Source organism: Sebastes umbrosus, chromosome 24 (assembly GCF_015220745.1).
Source record: "Sebastes umbrosus isolate fSebUmb1 chromosome 24, fSebUmb1.pri, whole genome shotgun sequence".
In the NCBI taxonomy this organism is placed as follows: domain Eukaryota; kingdom Metazoa; phylum Chordata; class Actinopteri; order Perciformes; family Sebastidae; genus Sebastes; species Sebastes umbrosus.
In genome coordinates, this window is record NC_051292.1 from 978878 (window position 1) to 998189 (window position 19312).

At 42.3% G+C, this 19312-nt stretch overlaps 1 protein-coding gene and 1 long non-coding RNA gene across 2 annotated transcripts in view; one reads left to right on the top strand and one right to left on the bottom strand.

Annotated features, from left to right (window-relative positions):
- On the bottom strand, positions 1-17298 carry LOC119483394 (indian hedgehog B protein-like). The gene is made up of 3 exons (XM_037761481.1): positions 15747-17298; positions 8112-8373; positions 1-1938 (listed from the first exon to the last, which is right to left on the bottom strand). Exons 1-3 carry the CDS (start codon positions 16044-16046, stop codon positions 1256-1258), a joined length of 1245 nt encoding a protein of 414 aa, XP_037617409.1. The 5' UTR covers positions 16047-17298; the 3' UTR covers positions 1-1255.
- LOC119483416 overlaps positions 10036-19312 on the top strand; it is a 13103-nt gene continuing 3826 nt past the window's right edge. Inside the window, exons 1-2 of the long non-coding RNA XR_005205677.1 lie at positions 10036-10724; positions 18506-18510. This is a non-coding gene — a long non-coding RNA (uncharacterized LOC119483416). The remainder of the gene's footprint in view (positions 10725-18505; positions 18511-19312) is intronic.

Genomic DNA, 19312 nt, shown 5'->3' on the forward strand with positions numbered 1-19312 from the left:
TCATTTCCATATAATTTAATTTAAAAAATAAATCTTTTTTTAATATCTCTTCACCCAAAATAACTTCATAAACATTACTGGATTTCTGTAAACAAATAACACTTAAATACACTCTATCATTTATTCTAAAATCTCTGTATTAATGTTACATACAACACCGCATCCCTGTGGACTTCACTATGAAACTAAATCCCTTCAGTTTTACCTTAGAATTACACTAATTCACCCATTGTTATTCAGATATTTTAATGGCGTTTAATGGGATTGTAATATGACATGTTATGATTATCTGCATGATTTAAGGGCTTTGTAAGCAGTAAAACACTTTTGAAATTGACCAATAACGTTCCCCTTAATTTACACATTATATTTGATATATATGACAAATCAATTAACGATTGATTGAGTGTGAATGAATGATTCTTACACAGTATTCAGGTATTTAAAAGATTTACCCCAGATTAAAGGTAAATTAGTTGATAAATAAATGGATTGTTTATGAGAGGTGTTTTGGACGGGTAAAAACCCCTTAAACAAGTTATAAGCCATCCCTTAATTTACAGTGTGCCATAAAAGTGCCTTCATTTTTCAATTAAGATGAAAACTCAGGGATTGCTTCCATGTGGTATTTAATCATTAGCAAAGATGCATTTAATGGTTTTTATAAAAGGGTTTTATGGGAGTAATTAATTGTAATATAATGTGATATTTTTATTGGATTATCTGCATGGTTTAAGTGCTGAAAAAAACATTAATTTATCCAATATATAAATACCTGAATACTGAATAAGAATCCCTTAAACTTCAGTACTTTGCACCTGAAAATGTTTCAGACCACTAAACCTTAATTGATAACTAATGTGTAAAGTAAGGTGTTTGGAGTGTTTTAAGAGCAGATTAAGGGTTTATTAAGGGATTATTGTTTCATAGTGCTTCAAGGGTAAAAGTGTCATGAAAAGTCTTTGAAACATCGGCACTTTTTTGAGTCATTCTGACTCGGAGTGCTCTTTTATTTACGCTCTGTGTTTGTGGTTTCGGGGGAGTTCGTCTGTGTCAGTTCACAGCTTCTTCTTCCCTCTTTGTCCCGCCTAAAAAACTCCCATCATGCCTCAGCAGGAACCCAAACGTCTCCCATGTCGTCAGGTGGTCCATCATGGTCCCAGCTCTACAGGCTTGTACCTGGGGTAAAACCCGGATAAAACGTGAGGGGTTCTTTTTGATAAAAGTGTCCACCCATGTGACCTTTTTCCCGTCCTCACCTGTCGTCCTGAGCCACGCCCAGCGGGTGGAGGCGTCCGGAGTCCAGCAGCATCCTGCCCAGCCAGTGTAAAAGCTGTGAGTACCAGTGGATCCCGTCACTGTGGCTCCCAGTGGAACCAGTCCAGCTGTGGATGAGCCGGAGTGGTGAGAAGGCCCAGTGAGCCAGGGAGTGCTGGTCCACCACCGCGTAGCAGGACGCCACCACCCCGTCCACCACCAGCGTCCCCTGCCGGGTCAGCGGTGCAAACGCCCCCCTGCTCTCCCTCATGCTGACCCGGGTGATCCGAGACAGACGCCCCGCTTTACCCTCGGACACCAGCACACACTGTCCTGGCTGAGCGTCACTGGCGTACACAGTTCTGAGGGCGCCGAGGGCCGGCGGCGGCGCCCCCTCTGAGCAGTTCCCCTCGGACACAAATACCAGGTGGGCGGCGGTGAGCGAGAGGTGGGCTCCAGCTTCTGTATGCAGGGTGTAGAAGAGCTTCCAGGTGACGGGGGCGCGGTCCAGGAAGAGCAGGACTTCACTGTAAACCAGCTCGCCGCTGCCGTCGCTGCCCGCCGACGCCAAGACGCGCTCACCAGGTCGCAGGTCACTGATGGACTTCTGATTGCCGCTCGCCAACGTCACCAAGGCCTCGCCGGGGAAACAACCTCCAGATTTAGCCGCCACGGAGTGATCTGGAAGACAGACGGAGAGACGAGGAGGTTAAACAGGACGTCAACATTCCTGAAGTATGGAAGCTCACTCAGTTAGTGAGTTAGACATTTTAACTTATTATCTCATCATTTTGACTTAAAAATCAATACATTTAATTTGGTGTTTCATAATTTTGGTATTATTTTAGAGTATTTCTATTTTCCGTCAACATTCCTGTGTTACTGTCCTGGCAGGAATGAGCCTCCATACCAAAAGGACTTATGCACACAGCAAATCTTTTCAACTCCCTTTAGCTAAATATTGACTCTTTGGACATAAAGGAACAATAAGCAGATAAAAGCTCCTGTTTGCAGCGCTGAATCACGGCCCATGTGTGTTCATGTGAGTCCAGGCCGGATTGTGTTGGAGACACTTGAAAGTGACACTTGAGGAACGTCTGGAGTCTATCTGGGATAAATATTTGGGGAAGGCAGGAGAGCCAAGGCCAGGTGATAAGATAAGTCACCTGAAGGAGGGAGGAGCCAGCCGGTTAATCATCACATGACTCCAGGTCAACTCCAGGACGTTTCAAAATGTCTCTTTAAATACGCACGCCGCAGGATTTTCAGTTTGTGGGTTCAGTGTCACAGATTTTTTTTTAAATGGTTTTAAAAGGATTTCAAACCACACACATTTATTGTTATTTTATTTTCAGAAAGTCAGGAATCTTGTTTTTTTAATATTTGATTTACATTGTTTATATGAATTAATTATTTCTATTTTATTATTTAATGAATGGTTAATTTTCAGGTTATTATCATTATTATTTTGTATTTATTTATTTTTTACAGAGCCCTGCAGGTGTCAGGATAATAATAGGTATTATAGTAATAATAATAATAATAATAATAATAATAATAATAATAATATAAATTGAATTATGAGATAAGTCGAAATGAGGACTTTTTAATTAAAAATGTATTAATTTTATTTTATTATTTAATTAATAGTTAATTTTCAGGTTATTATTTTATTGTTTTTTAAATATATATTCATATTAAGTAATACCTACTAATAATATATATTATTATTATTATTATTATTATTATTATTATTATTATTAATAATAATAATAATAATAATAATAATAATAATAATAATAATAATAGTAAGTAATGAGCAAAGATATGTAGCAACAAAGAAGAAGTAAACAATGCACGGTTTTAAATATTCAAAACATCAGCTGTGCAGATGTTTTATCAGGGAGGAATCCCACTGAAAGTTTTTTTGTTTACAATAAAAGTCCTTTAAAGGGACTGTTTGTAACTTCTTACACGTAGAAATCACCCAGGTCGGTGTCCCATGCGCTCGCATATGCGTGTTTGCGTGTGACTACACTGTTCAGACAAGACTCCAACACAAACTACACGGAAGCACCAAAACCTCTTGGTTGTATCTAGTGAAGCCCGTCTGTTAAATAAACAGTGTTGGCCGCGGTCGGAGGACGCGGGGGAGACCGTAGCTTTGGTCTCCAGGACCGGAGTCTCTGCTGTACTCTGCTCCTCTGCTCCTCTGCCTGTCTGCCTGCCTTCAATCAGCTCGCTCCACCTCACGTGCATGCGCGCTCACTCCACACTGCAGAAGACTTCGTAGCTCTGAGAATATCTAGTGAATGTTCAGTGGACATTTGTGCAGAAATAACTGCTGCAGCTCCTCCAGACCAACAGAGGTTTCCCGTGTCTTGTGAAGTGACGGGGCTCCGCAGCGAGAAACGTTATCGTCTCCGACCGGGTGCCGGCGTCTCCCCTGTTTCCTCCGGCCGCGGTCGGGAGGCTGAAGCAGGAAAAGCCAACACTAGGATCAGCATTGATTCATGGAGAGACCTTGGTCTGGTCAGCTAACATTACTGCCAAGCAGCTGAAATATAGAGTGATATTGTGGTTTTAGTTGACGTGTGCCGCCTCACTGTTTTGAACGATGCTCCTTCATGTCTATTTAGAGCGAGCACAAGCGCGAGCCCGACGCTGACTTTCGTTGACTTAACGGCCACAGGTGTCGCTGTTAACAAGCATTTCTGATTCTTACAAACAGTCCCTTTAAATGGCACCTTTGATAAAAAATGCTTTATGTTATTTAACTTTTAAATAAATTATTAATTTAAGAGCACATATTATTCATTTTTAAAAGTTGATTTTCAAGTTTCCTTACCGGTGTAGTACGGTGTTACTAACCAAGCTGAAACATTTCTGCTCCTTCACATGTAAAATGCAAAATGTATCTCAAGTTAAACGGTTAAATATATGTGATTAAGAGATGCAGCTTCTCATGAAACATCTATTCCATGTTGGCCGTTAATCCCGTTACCAGATTAATGGATTTAAAATCGAATCCTGAAACAAATGCCTCGTCGTGCAGACGCTGTTCTTCATTATCAAACAAAAACTACCATAAATAGTTTGATTTTTAAATGAAAAACTCAGAGTATTACCTTCCTAACTCTCTTCCTGGTTTGACCACAGAAATATTTCTCATCTTGTTGATGTAAAGCAGCAGAAGTCTGAGGTGAAATGTGTTGGTCAGTGTTAATCCCCATTTCCCCCTTTTTCAGTCCAGTCCTTCACCCACAGGGTCCTGGTGCTGTGCTGCCCCCTAGTGGTTCTTTCCTCTGGCTGACCCCCTTTAAAGAAGGATTTGGGGGGATTTGTTGGCTTTTCCTCAGCTGGCTGGGTTTGTCTTCCCAACAATGACTTCTTTTCTTTGTCTTGTTTTTGAGGAATTTTGAGGAAAAACAGAAGAATGATTTAAAAAAAGGAAAAACATGAAAAAAAAATACCAACTTGATTGGTTGCCCTTCTGATCAAGTCAAGGACTGGGCCCTCGCAACCCGATCTGGGAGGGAAGGAGAGAAACAGGAAAGGAAAAGAGAGATAAAGTAGGAAAAAGAAGAAAAGGAGAATCTCAGTTACCACTCAGTGTAAAATGTGTAAAGGGGGTGTTTAAACTCTGAAGGCTGTGTGACTTTCAACACCTCTGGATGGCACATGTGTGTCACTTCTCATGCTATAAGCTGCACATTATGAACGGACACTGTGTCCAGAGCAGCTGATTTAATACAACAAGAAGAGACGGAGCCAAACTCCACTTTGAGAAAAAGCTTATTTAATCAAAGTGTGAATGCAATCTTTCCTTTTAAGTCCCTTAAAGATGCTACACATTCACGTTAGCAAATTATTTCAACTTATTTTCTGAGAAATCATGTTTTTTTGTGACATGTTGGTGCTTCAGGTGGCTTTAATTAGTTCCGATACCGATACTGCCCAAAATTCGGGATCGGGTATCGGCGAGTACGCCAGTCTATGCACCGCCTTCACTGTGCTGTCACCCCGGATGTATCATGGATGTATCATGGCTGCTACTGGCGTCTACTGTTTTAGAGCAGCGAAGAAGAACTGAATGCAGGTAGTTTGTCTCATGATGATAGCAAACAACAACAGTGCGGTGCTGGTGGAGACGGTAACGGTAACGGCAACGGCAACGAGTATAGAAGCAAAGAGACGAAACTCTGGTGTTTTTCTGACAGCCGCTGCCGCCATTTTGGACTGAAAACGCTTATTATATTTATAATATTTGACTGACAATAGAATAAAAACACTTTAGTTTTACTTTTGTACGGCACTTTTTAGACGTTTTACTGGCGTTTACAAAGCAAAGCTTTGCTGCTAGGCGCTAATGTTGCAATGGAACGAACAATTGACTTTCACTTCTTATCAATATACGTTCTTTGGGATGGGTTAAATGTAGAGGTCACATTTCATGTTTGTACTTGTATGTATATGACGAACATAGTAAAGTTTAAGTTTTAAGTAAAAATAGGAGAGCGGAGGTGGACGGAGAGCTGAAAATGTCAGTGTAGCCATTTGGCAATATTTCACAGTGGAGAATCCAACAAGTGAAACGGCGATGTGTCCAGTATGTAAGACTTCTGTTTCCAATTGTGTTGCCAATTTCAACACCAGCAATCTTATAAAACATTTGAAGACGCATCACGCGAAAGAGCATGACCACTTCACCGAGGCGGAGGAGAAAAAAAGGGACGAAAGGAACAAAACCGTATTCCAACGACGAGATCAATTCCACAAAGATATTCTATTTATCACGCTGGTATCAGATCGATACCTGTTATCGGCTGATATCAGGAAGGAAAAAATGGTATCTCTACTTTAAATACTACATTACCCATGAGCCTCAGCTGGTGCTGCCATGGAGAAGAAGCTAGCAAGAGCAGTAGCAAATTGAAAAGGGGAACAGAAACCAGCGTCACACTTGTTTCTTCAAGTTTCTACAAAATCAAATCTTTAGCTTCAGCTCAGCGTTGGATGTCTCTTACTGAAATGCACCATGGGATCTGTAGCTGAAACTTTAGTCTAAATCAAGGAATGGGATATTTTCTAATGCAGTTGTTCATCTTTTGCACTGATGATTCAACCAGGAGAGTTTTATGTCCATTAAAGCCGAAGACTTTTCTTTCCTGAACGCTGGAGGCCTGAAATAGATTCTTCCACGCGACCAAAACAAAACTGTAAAACTCGTTTCAAAACATCCTTTAAGCCACATAGTTTATCTACAGCCTGTGAGAGGTCTTATGTAGAGTTTCACATCTTCAAAATTGTATATTTTGCTAAGTAGTTTTGAGGAAAATTTCTCCCAGGCTTCATTGTCCTGATTGATACATTTTCCTCCTCAGTTATCACCTGATTCGTGGTTGTTGTATATAAAGAGCCGATGAGCGAAGCCAAAAAGACGTGATGTAGAAGTTGGTCTAAACCTGAGGAAACGTGGGGTGAGTGGCAGATGAGACAGATGGAGGAAAAAGGGGAAATATAAAGATAGTTAAGATGCAAGCAAGAGGAGAGTTAGTGAGGAGGGACAAGGTGAAGTCAGCGTTTCTCTGACTGTTAGAGTGAACGTTTTCGCCGTCGCTGTGCCACAATATTCAGCTAAATGTTACTGGTAGGGCTGGGTGTACAGTACTGTTACTTGGGGCCAAACATGTGTCTAAACTGTTGTAATGCTGGAGTTAGATTAGTAACCCATGAAAGCCGAGGAGGTGAGAAGCAGTGTGCACCAGTTCAGTCCCAGTACACACTGGACTTAAAACAGTAGCAGCTGGTTCATCTTTCACCAGCACCAGTCTGGGTGTTTGTGTCCTACGTGTGGTTAGCTTCAGGCTAAAAAACACCGTTGACTTTTTAAAGATTTATCCAAATGCTTTCAACCATTAAAATGTTAATGGTGCTTTAGTTGCACTGATCGGGTGTTGTGAGAAAGCTTCGCAGATACTGATTTTAGGTTTTTATATCATTCTGTAGCTTTCCAGTGGTGTTCCTGATGGATTCAAATCCACATTTTGGTCAAAGTACATTAGCTCAGATCAGAAAGTCACACGATACCATAAACAAACTAACCAGTCGATGCAGCGGTAGACCAGAAACTCCTGTGTTCTGAGAGGTCAAATTACGTTTTTTGTGAATGGAGTCTGGTGGCTTTGAAGACAGTGATATAATTCCCCATCAGAAAGAGCTGTCTGATGGTGAGGTAAAGCGGTGAAAATATTCTAAATATAGCGTACACTTACACGGATATTGATTTTTTTAGGTGGCTAAAATACGTTTTTCTGCTGCTCCAGTCCGCAGACGCTTTACCTCGCCATCAGACAGCCCTTTCTGACGGGGAATTATATCACCATCTTCAAAGCCACCAGACTCCATTCACAAAAAATATATTTTTTATTTTTTCAGTAATTTGACCTCTCAGAACACAGACAGTATACATACAAACCCAATTCAAAATATCTGAACTTTGGGTTTCATTCATTTACAAACTAATAGCTAACGGCTGAGTGGGCGTCTCAGAACGCAGATGGACCCGCCCTTTCAAGACGTATTTGCTCTTTCAGATCAGTCGTATATAAATGTGATTATTAGGAGATGGTTGGGAAAGGGAATGCCAGAAAGTGATTTCACTTTTAAAGTTAGTGTGAGATATAACAGATGCAGCTTCCTTCCTGATTCCTTCAGTTTGATCTTGTCTAGTTGCCTTTAGACGGGTCTGACAACACGTCGTATGAAGCACACTGAGGCTGCCTTAGTCTCTCTGGAACAACTTCCCCCTATAAATAAAATCTAAATCTTTGTGCAGACTCGTCCTCCCTCACCTGACTTGACGCTGCAGTGGATGTGGGCCTTGGACTCGTAGTAGACCCAGTCAAACCCGGCCTCCACCGCCAGCCGCGCCAGCATGGCGTACTTGTTCCTGTCTCGGTCCGACGTGGTGATGTCCACCGCGCGGCCCTCGTAGTGCAGCGACTCCTCCGAGTGGTGGCCGTCCTCGTCCCAGCCCTCGGTGACCCGCAGCCGGACCCCGGGCCACAGGTTCATCACAGAGATGGCCAGAGAGTTCAGCTTGTCTTTGCAGCGCTGAAGAAAAACACACACAGCTGTTACAGCTCTACAAATACTGGATTTTTATTACCATAAATAACTGTATTTATTATGATATAAAACAATTGGTCCCGGATATTGTTGGCTTAAAAGTGTTTCACTATAATTAAAACTTTTATGAACAAATAAGTGAGAAAGAGAGTCACAGGGGTAAAAAGTGTTTTTCTTTACTTACATATCTATTTATTTGTTCATTTATTTATCTATTTATTTATTTATTTATGTGTTCATTTGTTACCTCGATGCAGAAAATGAGGAAGGGCACCCACTGGCCTTTTTTTAATTATTATTTTATTTATTTCTTTTTTAGAGGGCGACCAGCGCCCCCCAGAAGTTGGCGCCCTATAAGCGCCTATATGGTCGATGCCTTAAGTCGGGCCTGCACTTAAAATGTTTTCTTATATGTTGTCTGATGTTTTATAGACTTTTATACTTATATAAGGAACAATATCTCATTCATCTGTGTTTTCCATAAGCACTTTCCCACTTTTTTTTATTCCAACAACAATTTATCTGGAATAAAACCTTTTTAAAGAGATGTCTGTCTCTGTTTATAGTTTATGGTTTGATTTATTGCTTTTGAGTCACTTCCTGTCACGCTATCCTCCCGTATGACCACAGGTGTGTCGTCACTGACTGCACCTTTGACCTTTGACCTGCTTCCTGCTGTTTGTTTGAATCGAGGCCTATTGACAGAGGCTGGGACATGAGTCTTGGGTTATGGGGTATGACACATAGGCAGTGTAACTGGAGCAGCAGTCGTGCGTCGTGATTGGTTCAATTTCCGCGAGTGCAGACCAGATTCTACAGCGCATGTGTTGTACCTCAAAGAGATGACGCGTTGATGACACGTGACATCTCCTCTTTCCGCCCTCCTTGGTTTGAATTTCTTGTAGGTCCCGCCCACTGCTGCTGAACTTTTAAACCAATCAGACGGCAGCAGAAAAGTCCACTTCACTAAACCCCCGTCGCCCCGGTCAACCCTCTCCCCTCTTGTCTGTGGCTTCAACCTTCCCACAATGCACCCCTGCTGTCCCGGCCGGCCTGATGTTTGCTCTCTGTGGTGAGCGAAGGGAGGCTATGTTGAGGATGGATGGAGGGCTGAAGGGGGGACTCTCAGGGTCCCTCTAAACCTGTAGTCTGGTCAGGGTGAGCAAACACAAGGTGAGAGGGCCGAGTGAAGGACTCATTCAACTCCCTCCAGCTCTCCCAAATAAATCCTCCAGTCAGCTCCGTTAATCTCATCCACACCCAGGATGCATTGTCAGGGCGGCTTGGGGGGGGGGGGGTTGGCGAGCGGGATTTATCCAAAGAAAGATACATCTGGTGTTATGCTCACAAGTTAAAGGGAGAATGTGTTAAAAAGTGTCAGATTGGCCTGAAGAAGGCGCTGCTTTCCTTTAAAACTTCCTGACACACCAAGCCGACGGTTGGCTATCGGACAGTTTGGGGCTGTCGGTGAGCGTCTGTCGGTCATCTCTAGTCTGCCCGTGTCCGAGGTTTTTCAGTTGATTCAGCATGTTGAATCGGAGGCGGAGCTCGTCGGTGAGAGAAATCACCCTGATCGGCTGTTCAGCTTAAACCAATCAGTGCACAAGAAGAGAAACGAAAGTGAGGAAAGCAAGAAAACGAGAAAAGTCAAGAGGAAAAACTGTTTTCATCTTCATCTCATCTGATCGTTCCAACACGGATATTTTCACAACGACATGAACATCTGGAATGAAGCTAAGTGGTGAGTGAGAGCGGTGTGAAAGTGGACGCCGTTTTGTTTCATGTTCGTATCATAACAACGGCTTGTATATCCACCGTCCTCGCTCTTCCTGTTTCCCTTTTTGAATGATGAATACAGACTACCGCCGCCTGCTGGTGTGGAGAGTTATTTCATCTCACGCAGACACAGAGCGTACATACTAACTGGCCGTCGGTTGTAGTCTTTGTGTGGTGTTCAAGTGCAACTTGAACCACTAGACACAAGACACCTGATTGGATGAACGCTTTCACTCGTGGGCTGCTGCTCCCAGCTTTCAAACCGGAACCAACATGGCGGCTCGATTGGAAACTTTCTTTTCTGATATCACGAAAATAATTCACCGAAATGTGTTTCTGAAAAGATTGTATGAGAGAAATAAGTCATGCAGTTGATGAAACTGTCAACAGTTAGTTTAAAGGTTTCTCAGGAGTTTCCAGAGGCGGCGAGTCGCTCTGGACGCCTGTAATTTGCATAACGTAGCCTAGACCTCCAACTTTATGCAAATGAGGACCGGCCAACGTGACGCCTCGTCTCTCGAATCGCATCGCCAAGCTACCAGAATGCATTGCACGGTGCTGTGAATGCAGTAAATGCAGAGGAATGGTGGAGGGAGAACACGACATAGTGGCTGAATATTAATATCAATAGCACCTTTAAAACTCAACATATCTCTACTACTTGATTGTGATAAAACTCGGAGGAATTATGCATTTTGGCATTTTGATGTCATTTGTAATTCGTAAAATGCTCATTTAAACAGTTTAAATGGTCAATTAAAGGTAAAAATATGGATTTTTTAAATGGATCAATTAAGGATGGCAGTTTTATTTCCCTTGACTGACAGATCAAATGAAAGAAATCTAAGTTACAGTTTTATTAAATCGAGGTCTCATGCCTACAGGACATCATGTATTTCCCTCTGAAAGCGTCTCGTTTCATGAATCTCAGCCTATTTACGAGTGAAAAGTGGGATTAAACCCTATAAATGTCTTTTTCCACGTCGGCTGTGATAAGAATAGCTCGTGTCTCGGTGGCCACAGATGCCTTTTCACGGTGTTCACTGTGGATTTTAACGTCTCGTGTTTTCACTGCGGTCACAGCAACGAGCTGGACTTCATAAATCAGACGATACATTTTGTTGGTTTTCCTTTCAAGGTATACAGATCGACGGGGGTTTCTGTAGCGCGGTTGAAGCACTAAACCGCTGGCTGCACAAACATTAGACGCGCAGGCGGACAACATGCGTCTATATGCGGACAACATGCGCCTATGCACACCTCTGCTGAACACAACACTTAGTCTCATGTGGCGTCTGAAAGTCTTGTTTTCATGACACGAGGGGACAAAATCAGCAAAGTGTCTCCTCTTGATTCCAGTTAGATTGTTTTCAGGATGTTTTAATCAGACATCGGTTTGCTCTGATCTGACTTTTCTGGAGCAACACTTATGCATCGTGTCTGCAGGAAATCCCTGAAATTAGAAGTGAAATAAACTTGCACTTTTTGAATTTTTTTACATGCAAACTTAAAAGAATGAACCTAATTAAAAAAGGCCACGTTAAATGCGTGGAATGGTACTTTTTTTTTTGCAGTGTGGCTTCGCCCCTGAACAGTCGCGTCTGTATGCAGCGGAGCGCCCAGGAAAAAGCGAATAAAACTCTGTATAATTAAGGCTTCGACACAAGTGAAGTGGGCTATTTTTGCACATGTGCGCTGCGAAAACAAACAAAAAGTAACACGGAATAGTAAAAGACAAACAGGAGGCTGTCTCCTGTGGCTTGGAGCCCATAAATTGTGTGCAGGTCTGCGCCGTTGACGCGCGCTGCAAAAAATGTCCAGCCTGGAGACGTTTCAGCTAAAAAGCTGCCTGAACTTTTTATTTCTTTAACCTTAAAGGTCCAATATCATGCTCATTTTCAGGATCATACTTGTATTTTGTGTTTCTACTAGAACATGTTTACATGCTGTAATGTTAAAAAAAACCTTTTTTTTCCTCATACTGTCTGAAACGCTCCGTTTTAGCGCATTTTGACAGAATTGCGACGAAATTGCAAAAGAATTGCGTTGCTAGGCAACAGCTTAGGTCCATGTGTACTTCCTGTCAGCTGATGACATTCACATACACTGCGATCAGGAATAAACTGGAAAACTAGAGTAAACTAGAATGTTTACGTTTAAATCTGTGTAAAGGGTCTAAATATTATATATTCGTGACATCACAAATGGACAGAAATCCGGACAGCTTCTTTCAAATGCGGAGTTTCTGAATACGGGCTGTGTGTATTTCCCTTTGGATTGAGTGTTTCGATATTTTCACAGTATTTATATAAGACTTAAGCCTGCTTTATAATAAAACAAACATCAAAATCTCACTTTTTTATAATATGGGACCTTTAAGCTCAAGCGGGCTGATCCGGTCTGTCTTTCCTCTCCTAGCTGCACCTTAGGAGTCACTTTCTCAGAAAAGTTTTGAGAAAAATCCTATAAAGTCAGTTGATTTTGGAAATTATAACTCTTGAATCAGTTTTATTTTCACTGAAGACAAGTCGAATGAACTCTCCCTGTGTGCTGATTTGGCCGCTTGCATTTAAACTACTGACTAGTCTAACGCCGTCTTTACTGGTCTTCCTAAAAAATGGATCAGACAGCTGCAGCTGATTCAGAACGCTACTGCTTGAGTCCTCACTAAGACCACGAAAGTGGATCATATCAGTCCAGTTCTGAGGTCTCACTGGCTCCCTGCCTCTCAGAGAATTGATTTCAAAATACTGCTGCTGGTTTACAAAGCACTAAATGGTTTAGGGCCAAACTACATTTCTGATCTTCTGCTATGTTCTGAACCATCCAGACCTCTCAGGTCATCTGGATCAGGAATGCTTAGTGTCCCCAGAGTCAGAACTAAACATGCAGAATCAGCGTTCAGTTTTTATGCACCAAATATTTGGAACAAGCTCCCAGAAACCTGCAGGACAGACTCTGAGTTCTTTTAAATCAAAGCTTTAAACTTTCCTGTTTGCTGCTGCCTTTTATTAAACCAGATAATGATCTTATATACTGCACTAGAGCTTTTTCTCGTGTGTTATATTCTATTTTAGCTTCTATCCTAACTTTTATTTTAAGCTTGTTTTTATTTTCTAATCTTTAATGTTTTTATAACTGTTTTAATTATGTCTTAATGTTCTTTTGCACTTTGTCGCAATGTTCTTGAATGTTTGCTTTACAAATAAAGCTGCCTTGCCTTGCCTTGCCTTTGAAGACTTTATCAGGCACATTTCTTCACTTGAGCTCTGCTGAAGTGACTGATATTTCTTGCAGTGTGCGCACCGAGGTGACAGCTCCAGACGCTCCAGAGTGCGCGCTTTCATTCCCCACGTGGGTCTGTGGACATAAGCGCTGCCGCTCGGAGAGGAAGCCTTGCGGTCACCAGAGCCAGATATAAATACTTTATTCCTGGGGAAATTGGGAGTCAAATAAATTCCACCCGGGGCCACATCAATGACGGTGTCGTAAAGATTTTTTGACAGTCCAAAAGGCGACTGTTAACCAGTCGGGCTAAAAACGAAAACGGTAAACATCAGTCCACGCTTGACCTGGGCTCTAACCAAATACGACTTTTGGCTGTTTTTCCACCAAAAAACATGATGTAAAACAGAGGACAGAGTGTTTTAATTAAGCGCGACCGCTTTTCCATACATTTTTAGACGCTGGGGTTGCCCTCTTTTACGCAGGAGCTGCCCACAGTGAACAGAGGAAGAGGAGAGCTCTGATTCACACTGGTCACCTACACAATCCACTGTGTCAACAGCTGCAAAGAATCCACTGAAGAATGAGTTGAGCAAACAGGCTGTAATCAGTTTTCCGAACGAGCAAGAAAATCCACCTTAAAACCATTTTCATTAAAGGAAAAGTGTTCAAGTTGTAGCTTTATTTGAGAGAAGTTAAATAATCTTCCAGTGAGTGATTTGAATCAAGTCACATTATGAAGACTTGTGGTTCCCCTTTCAATCGCACATAAAATATTCTATACTTTGGTAGATTTAATCCAAATACTTAAAGGGACTGTTCGTAAGATTCAGAAATGCTTGTTAACAGCGACACCTGTGGCCGTTAAGTCAACTAAAGTCAGCGTCCTGCTGCTCGCACTTGCTCGCTCTAAATAGACATGAACGAGCATCGCTCAACACAGTGAGGAGACACACGTCAGCTAAAAGCACAATATCACTCTGTATTTCAGCTGCTTGGCAGTAATGTTAGCTGACCAGACGAAGGTCTCTCCATGAATCAATGCTGATCCTAGTGTTGGCTTTTCCTGCTTCAGCAGCGGGGCTGAAGCAGAAAGAGAAACGTTATCGCCTCCGCCTGCAGCCGGAGGAAACGGGAGACACCAGGACCCGGTCGGAGACGATAACGTTTCTCTTTGCGGAGCCCCGTCACTTCACAAGACACGGGAAACCTCTGTTGGTCTGGAGGAGCTGCAGCATTTATTTCTGCACAAACGTCCACTGTACATTCACTAGATATTCTCAGAGCTACGAAGTGTTCTGCAGTGTGGAGTGAGCGCGCATGCACGTGAGGTGGAGCGAGAACGCGCGCGTTGTGTGAGTGAAGAGAAGCAGGCACAGGAGCAGAGGAGCGGTCTGAGCAGCGTAGCCACACGCGAGCGCGCTTGGGACACCGACCCGGTAGATTTATACGTGTAAGAAGTTACAAACAGTCCCTTTAAAGGAAAAGTCTTCAAGTTGTAGCTTTATTTGAGAGAAGTTAAATAATCATCCACTGAGTGTGCGAGTGTTCCTGAGAATGTAGTGAGTGTAGGGGTGGGCGATATGACCTAAAATGTACGAAGACTTGTGGTTCCCTTTCAATCGCACATAAAACATTCTATACTTTGGTAGATTTAATCCAAATACTTACGAAAAATGTGTTTTAAAGGTCCCATATCGTGCTCATTTTCAGGTTAATACTTTTATTTTGTGTTACTACTAGAACATGTTTACATGCTGTAATGTTAAAAAAAACAACTTTATTTTCCTCATACTGTCAGCCTGAATATACCTGTATTCACCTTCTGTCTGAAACGCTCCGTTTTAGCTCATTTTGACGTAATTACAACAGAATTGCGTTACTAGGCAACAGCTTGGGTCCATGTGTACTTCCTGTCAGCTGATGACATTCACATACACTGCAACCAGGAATAAACTGGGACACATCTAGAATGTTTACGTTTAAAATTCAGTCAAGGGTCTAAATATTGTATATTTGTGACATCACGAATGGGCAGAAATCCTGACAGCTTGTTTCAATTGCAGAGTTTCTGATTATGGGCTGTGTGTATTTGTATTATTATATTGAGTGTTTCGATACTTTCACAGTATTTATATAGGACTTAAGCCTGCTTTATAATAAAAAAACATGAAAATCTCACTTTTTTGTAATATGGGACCTTTAAGACAGATTTTTTTGCAATGACGAGCCTTGAGTCAACAAGAAACGCGGAAAAAGATAACAGTGTCCACGCGTTTAAAGACTGGGCAAAGTGCACTCAGCAACGCACCGAACAGACAGTAATAAGCAGGTTTTAAGGGTGAAAGGAGGGTTACCTGCGTCATCATGCGGTCTGCACCTGTGTTCTCCTCATCCTTGAAGATGATGTCTGGGTTGTAGTTGGGGGTGAGCTCCTTGAAGCGCTCAGAGCTCCGGGTGATTTTCCCTTCGTACCTCCCGCTGGCTCCTAGAGTCTTCTCGGCCACGTTGGGGCTGAACTGCTTGTAGCTGAGTGGTGCTAGTTTCCTGGGTGACCGTCTCTTCCCGTAGCCTCGACCCGGTCCACAGCCCTCACTGACCGGCGACAGGAGGAAGACGCAGCCGGCGAGGCACGTCACCAGCGTCTGGAGCAGCATTATCCAGATGTCACACCGCTGGATTTCTTTATAACCTTAGTGAGTTTAGATTGGAGGCAATGGAGCAGGACTCATTCCAGAGTCCCCAAAAGCGTCCATTCCCTGCGCGTAAAAATGTCCATGCAGTGCGTAAAAGTGACCATGCAGTGCGTAAAAGTGTCCATGTAGTGCGTAAAAGTGTCCATGCAGTGCGTAAAAGTGTCCAGTGCGCCTCTGGAGACGAGCTGGAGAGACCTGGACCTGTCCTCTGCAGCTGCAGACACGCTCCTGTCCCGGTGCACGCTGAGTTAGGGTCCTAAATAGGCGAGGAGAGTTTATCTTGGCATGCAGGTTCAAAGCTGTCGAAGCTGTGAGAAAAAGCGCTGCAGACAGACAGACAGACACCGAGTCTGGCTGCGCAGTGCCTGTTGGGCACGGCGGTCAAAGGGTGTCCCCGCAGCGGTTTCTTCTGCTTCTCAATGCGTCCCTGTGGCGCAGCTGCTGCTGGCAGGAATGGAAATGGAAGAGATCCTACTGGAGGACAGATGAGGTGCCTTCTGGGAGAAGAAGGAGACCGCGCCCTGCAGGACCTGGACCTGCCCTCTGCTCTGCATGCTCCGTCCTCTCCTCCTTACTGTCCAACAAGAGGACAGACACACACCGAGCCACGAGACTGTCCTCCCTTTGTCCTTTGGACCCTCGTCTTCAAAGTTAAGACGCACGAGCAGGAGTGCAGGTGCGCGCGTTAAAACGTCCTCCTGTCCTTAGACAGAGTGACGTCACAGTCTGAGCTGCAGGTGTGGAGCTGATAAACCTCTGACCGGTGGAGACATTAAACCATCAGTCTGATCTGGACTTCCTGGGAACCCTCAAGGACCCCGACTTGTCTCAATGATTCTAGAGATTTCCTACATTTCCCAGAACTCCCTTTAACAACCCACCACAGAGCAGACATCAACTTTATGCATTGAACTGTAGAGTATGAAGGCACAGAGAGCAGTGGAGACAAATGAAGTACTTTCAAGTACTTTTCCTACAAACCTTCATAACATTTTAGTTCTCCAAAAACGTTTTGTGAGGATTGCAACTCGATCAGAGTCACACATCTCCTCTACTCACCTATTTAAGAAACTCCACATTCTTACTATTTATGATATCAATATTTCTCAAATATGTGTTTTTATTTATAAGATGCTTTCTGGTGGGAATATTCCTGAGCAGTTCAAGACCTATTTTAAAACAGATTCTCAGGTCCATTCTTACTCAACCTGTCAGTCTCTAGATCTTCATCCTCCTAAATGTCTCACTAGTAGAGGTCAGTTTTCAATAAGATTTAGGGGAACCAAATTATGGAGTAGCTTTTCACATCTATCAATAAACTGTTCATCTGTCAAATGTTTCAAAAGTCGCTTAAAGGGTCATTTAATTGCTGTCTTGTAATTGCTTTTCCCCATGTTGTCCATGTATCTGTTTCTATGTTTTTTAATTTATCCCACTCACAATGTTGTTTGGTTACGATTACCCAGAACTCTTTATAGATATTTAAATCAATATCCTCCTCACAAACACTAACCAAACACTACCATGCAACACACACACACACACACACACACTTATCTTTTTTGATATATTTACTGTATTGTTATTGTTGTTACTATATATATCTTGTCCTAATTGCTTGTTATCACTATTATGTAGTCATATTATTTCTTTATATTAATCTTGTCTCTAGGTGGAGGCTTGAAAAAGCAGATTAACAGCTTGATTGTGGTCTGCTCCTTCTCCTCCTCAGATCTCTTTTATTTATCAAACGCTTCTCAATCAACAAATGCAGACTGAAGCTTTCTAATCGCCCATTTTCACCGTAAGAACTTTCCCAGGAACCTTTTCAGAAACTCAGGAACTTTACCTGCCTTTCCACCAAAAGGAACCGAGGTTTAAATTTAGTTCTCCAAAAAGGTTCTCTGGGTTAACTCAGGACAATGTGAAGGAACCATCAGGGACGGGTTTGGAGCTCTGAGACGACAAGTTTGGGTTAAAAGAGGTGACACTTCATGTTCCATTTATCAGCCATCTGTATATTAACTCGGGCTGCCAAAGTTAATATGATAATAACATGTTAGCGCAAATTCATTTTAACGCCAATAACTTCTTTAACGCATTAACTTGCAGTGTTTAGGTTGTCGTGAAGGAGGTTAAATAACGCTGCAAACTTAGGCTAAATTCTGAGAGGAAAAACTGTCATGTCCATTTTCAAAGGGGTCCCTTGACCTCTGACCTCCAGATCAGTGAATGTAAATGGGTTCTATGGGTACCCACGAGTCTCCCCTTTACAGACATGCCCACTTTATGATAATCACATGCAGTTTGGGTCAAGTCATAGTCAAGTCAGCACACTGACACACTGACAGCTGTTGTTGCCTTTTGGGCTGCAGTTTGCCATGTTATGATTGGAGCATATTGTTTTATGCTAAATGCAGTACCTGTGAGGGTTTCTGGATCAATATCTGTCATTGTTTTGTGTTAATTGATTTACAATAATAGATATATACATACATTTACATAAAGCAGCATATTTATCCACTCCCATGTTGATAAGAGGATTAAATACTTGACAAATCTCCCTTTAAGGGACATTTTGAACAGATAACAAATGTGTGATTAATTTGCGATTAATCATGATTAAATATTTGAATCGATTGACAGCCCTAGTATTAACATCACAATGTAAAACTACATATAGCATATTCACCCTGAAATGGTCACAAACATTTTCTTTGGTGTTAAAACTCTTTCAGGTTGATGTTTCTAACGGATGCACAGTGAACGCTGAGCCAGATAAAAGGTCCACATACCCTCCATCACTGGAGACCAAACTGAGGGCTGAGGACCTCCAGGGGCCTTTTCGTCGGGCTTTCAGGGGCCCAAAGAGAAATGACTTTGAATGTTCTTTAATTTACGAAATTTCAGGATAATCTCTGACAAATCCTCGATCACATGAAGAAGTGTTATCTGCCGATTTGTTCTGCAACTGACGAAAAAACAGTGATAAAACAATCACAATATCTGAGAGCACACAGTGACGTCATCAATCTTGTTTTGTGTGACAAAATCCCCCAAAAATAATGAGTTTACAGCCATAAAAGACCAAGAAAGGCAGCAAAATCTCATATATGAGAAATGTGTGTTCTGTATCAAATATTTGGCTTTGTTGCTTAAAAAATTGAAAAACGATGAATCGATTCTCGAAATAGTTGAAGATTACTTTCTGTCCATCAACTAATTGA